General features: G+C 43.1%; 1 protein-coding gene across 1 annotated transcript in view; it reads left to right on the forward strand.

Annotated features, from left to right (window-relative positions):
* Positions 1 to 2,876, forward strand: part of ALG13 (ALG13, UDP-N-acetylglucosaminyltransferase subunit) — a 30,124-nt gene that overhangs the window by 4,441 nt on the left and 22,807 nt on the right. The window contains exons 6-8 of the mRNA XM_010569149.1: positions 161 to 298; positions 1,270 to 1,320; positions 2,063 to 2,109. Of these exons, the coding sequence (XP_010567451.1) occupies positions 161 to 298; positions 1,270 to 1,320; positions 2,063 to 2,109 (236 nt within the window). The remainder of the gene's footprint in view (positions 1 to 160; positions 299 to 1,269; positions 1,321 to 2,062; positions 2,110 to 2,876) is intronic.

Here is a 2,876-nt window from a genome sequence, read left to right on the forward strand (position 1 = left end):
GGGGACGGGGGCGGGCGGGCTCCTGCGTCGCTTGGGCTTCCCTCAGCTTCTTCCCCAAGTGCCCGTGGCCCCCCTGCAGCCTGTCCTCTCGCTGTGTCGTGAAGTGTTTTGTGGCGGTGCTGGTCCTCGTAAACTACGAGGAAAATAAGGCTAACGCGAAGCATCAATTAAACCGCGGTCGACTTCGTCCTTTCATAACCTTCGTTTTTTTCAGCTGTTTTCATCTCAAATTCATCACATGGAAGTCAGGAAAGCTTGTGTCGCGTTCATAAGGCAACACCAGCCTAAGTTTGAATCCGTAAGTAACGCGTGCGTTAGGCAGTTTTGCATACGTAGTTCGGAAGTATTGTGGGAGGGGGTGAGCGGTTTAGCCGTAAACATACCCACGTAAACATATGCACTGAGAACACGTCAGGCTTTGCCAGGCTTGATGCATGTAAGAGAAGAGAATCTGCAGGGTGGTTGCTCGCTTAATTCATTCGAGTTGTAATCGCACAAGTTTTATTTGACTTTGTATTTCTGAAGTTCCTGAAGTCAAGCAAGTTACCAACACCCAAGTAACCAGTAAGGTGATGGTTATTTGTGTAGTATATTCTCTGTGGAGATACCATTGCAGAATTTAGTAGGTAGGAGATATGTAGGATTTTGGAGTGAGAAACAAACATCAAAAAATGGTGGAAAACTCCAGAGTATGTTTAATCATTGCATAAAGTCATGGGGTTTGGGGGTTGGCTTTTTTTTTGTTTGGTTGGTTTTGTGTGTGGCAGTTAGCGTGGCCACAGGCATGCAGCGGTTTGTGCGGGTGCATGCACAGCACCGTTTTTTGTGGTGTTAGGGTGTTTTGGGCTTTTTTTTGTTTTTTCTTGGTGTGTGTTTTGTTCCCCCTGCACACCCCCTCCCCCCCCCGCACCCATCACAGTTAAGTGCTTTATCTAACCTAGGAGGGAGATGAGTCACTGAGTATTTTTCAGACTCATGCTCTTAATTTTTTTAGGATCCCTTGGTACTTCCACACTGGTACCCCAAATCATTCCCATGCTCTAAGGCAGGGAACAGCTGAAGTCATACCCCTTGTTAGACCACAGCCCTTCAGAACCCAAAAATGATAGCAGTTGGCAAACTAGTCCCAAATTTGGTGTCTATGCCCCCAGCCCCTGCCCTGCCTCCTCCCGTCCAACAGCTAGTAACGTATGGGTAAAGTTTATGTTTAACTTTGCTTTCCAACTGGCTAAGTTTTTATATGTGTTTTTTTCTTTGTTTTGTTTAAAGTATGTGGAAGGATCATTTGAGAAATACCTTGAACGACTAGGAGATCCAAAGGTAAGATGGATCTAATACTTGTCAAGAGATTAAAATTTGAGGAGTCTAGGACAGGAAATTAATTAGGTGATGGTTTAAAATGCGGTGGATTGGGGTTGTTTGTTTTTTTTTTCTTAGAGAGACCCCAATCCTGGGGTCTCACTTGCGTAGGTAATACTATGGGTTTGTACTGAATAATCACAGGTATAAACAGTATCAATTTTAGTGGGAATTTGTGTTGCTGCAAAGGAGCAATTTATGCAGACTGGACAGTAAAGCTGAGGCCTCTTGTGGGCCTTATTCTTAATTGCAATTTTTCTCTAAGAAGGAAAAAGCAAAATATGTGGAGTGTACCTCACATCAAATGTTTATCAGGCTCTGCAATCCCTTGCTTCTTCCCTTACCCTCAGATTCGAATACTAGACTTCAAACTTTTATTTCTTTAGACTTTAACCAATATGTATGGTGAATGCAACAGTCTCTGAAACAAATTTAGTGTTTTTAATTTAAAAAAAAAAAAAGTACCTTGAGTGGTGTTCAAGAGTCGCTGCCAGAACTAGCTCCATTTTACTCAGCTTGGTTGCAGACTTCCCCGCCCCCCTGCCCCCGGAAACCCTAGTATCTCAACTCTCAATGCATTGATTGATTGTTTTAACAAACTGATCAGTTTGGTTAGATATTTTAATACTACAGAGAGCTAGAATAGACTTCTCAGTGTTGAAAATGGCTCTGCTATCTCATGTAATCTCATAATCTTGCATAGGAAAGTGCTGGCCAGCTGGAAATGAGTGCTTTATCAGTGATGTACAAGTAAGCGTCTCTTTCTTAAGTTTCACTTTGGTTTGGACTTGATGGTGTTTGGGTTCTGGCCCTAGAACCTCTTATTTGTTTGTCGCTGAGTCAATACTAATGTGTGAAACATGGTGAGAAATGCTACCCTAACAAAGTTAGTTAAACTAACATGTACACGGGTGCCATCACAACCCCTGTTCTCGCAGTGTTAGGATTAAGGGGAGGGTCAGTTTCCAGTGATGTTTATTTGTTATTTTTTTGCTAATGTTAAACTCTGAAGTCAAGTGTTTCCTTCTAGTGGGTGAAGGATGGAAAACGGGGGGAAAAACAAGGGTCTGTGTGGTGGAAGCACTGTGTGGTAGTTATAAGTGTGACTAAAACTCATGTAGGTGTTCTTGAAAGCTCCAGTAGTAAGGAGTACTTGCCCTCCTTGGTGCGTAAACCCTGATATTTATTTCAAAGGTAACATAAGCCTGTGCAGGTGCTGCTGTCTTACTAAAAATGATGCTGTCCTGTAACAAGGAGTCTGGCTTGCTGGTGGTAGAAGGAAGAACCCTCCCTTTGCAGGCTCGTTCTGTTCCAGTACTAAAGGAACAAACTGAAGTTTTACAAGAGTTACTAGTTCTCTATACTGAGACTCTAATCCTTTTACAGGGTGACTAAATTACTTGGACTTAATTGTCTCGGTGTCTGAGCACCCTGCTGAAAGCATAAGTACTTGACCTAATCTGTGACTAAATATAATGGTCTTTCCCAGGTAATTCCCCCCCCCCCCCCCCACCTGC

This window comes from Haliaeetus leucocephalus, unplaced genomic scaffold, assembly GCF_000737465.1.
Source record: "Haliaeetus leucocephalus isolate CR32 unplaced genomic scaffold, Haliaeetus_leucocephalus-4.0 Scaffold262, whole genome shotgun sequence".
Classification (NCBI taxonomy): Eukaryota; Metazoa; Chordata; class Aves; order Accipitriformes; family Accipitridae; genus Haliaeetus; species Haliaeetus leucocephalus.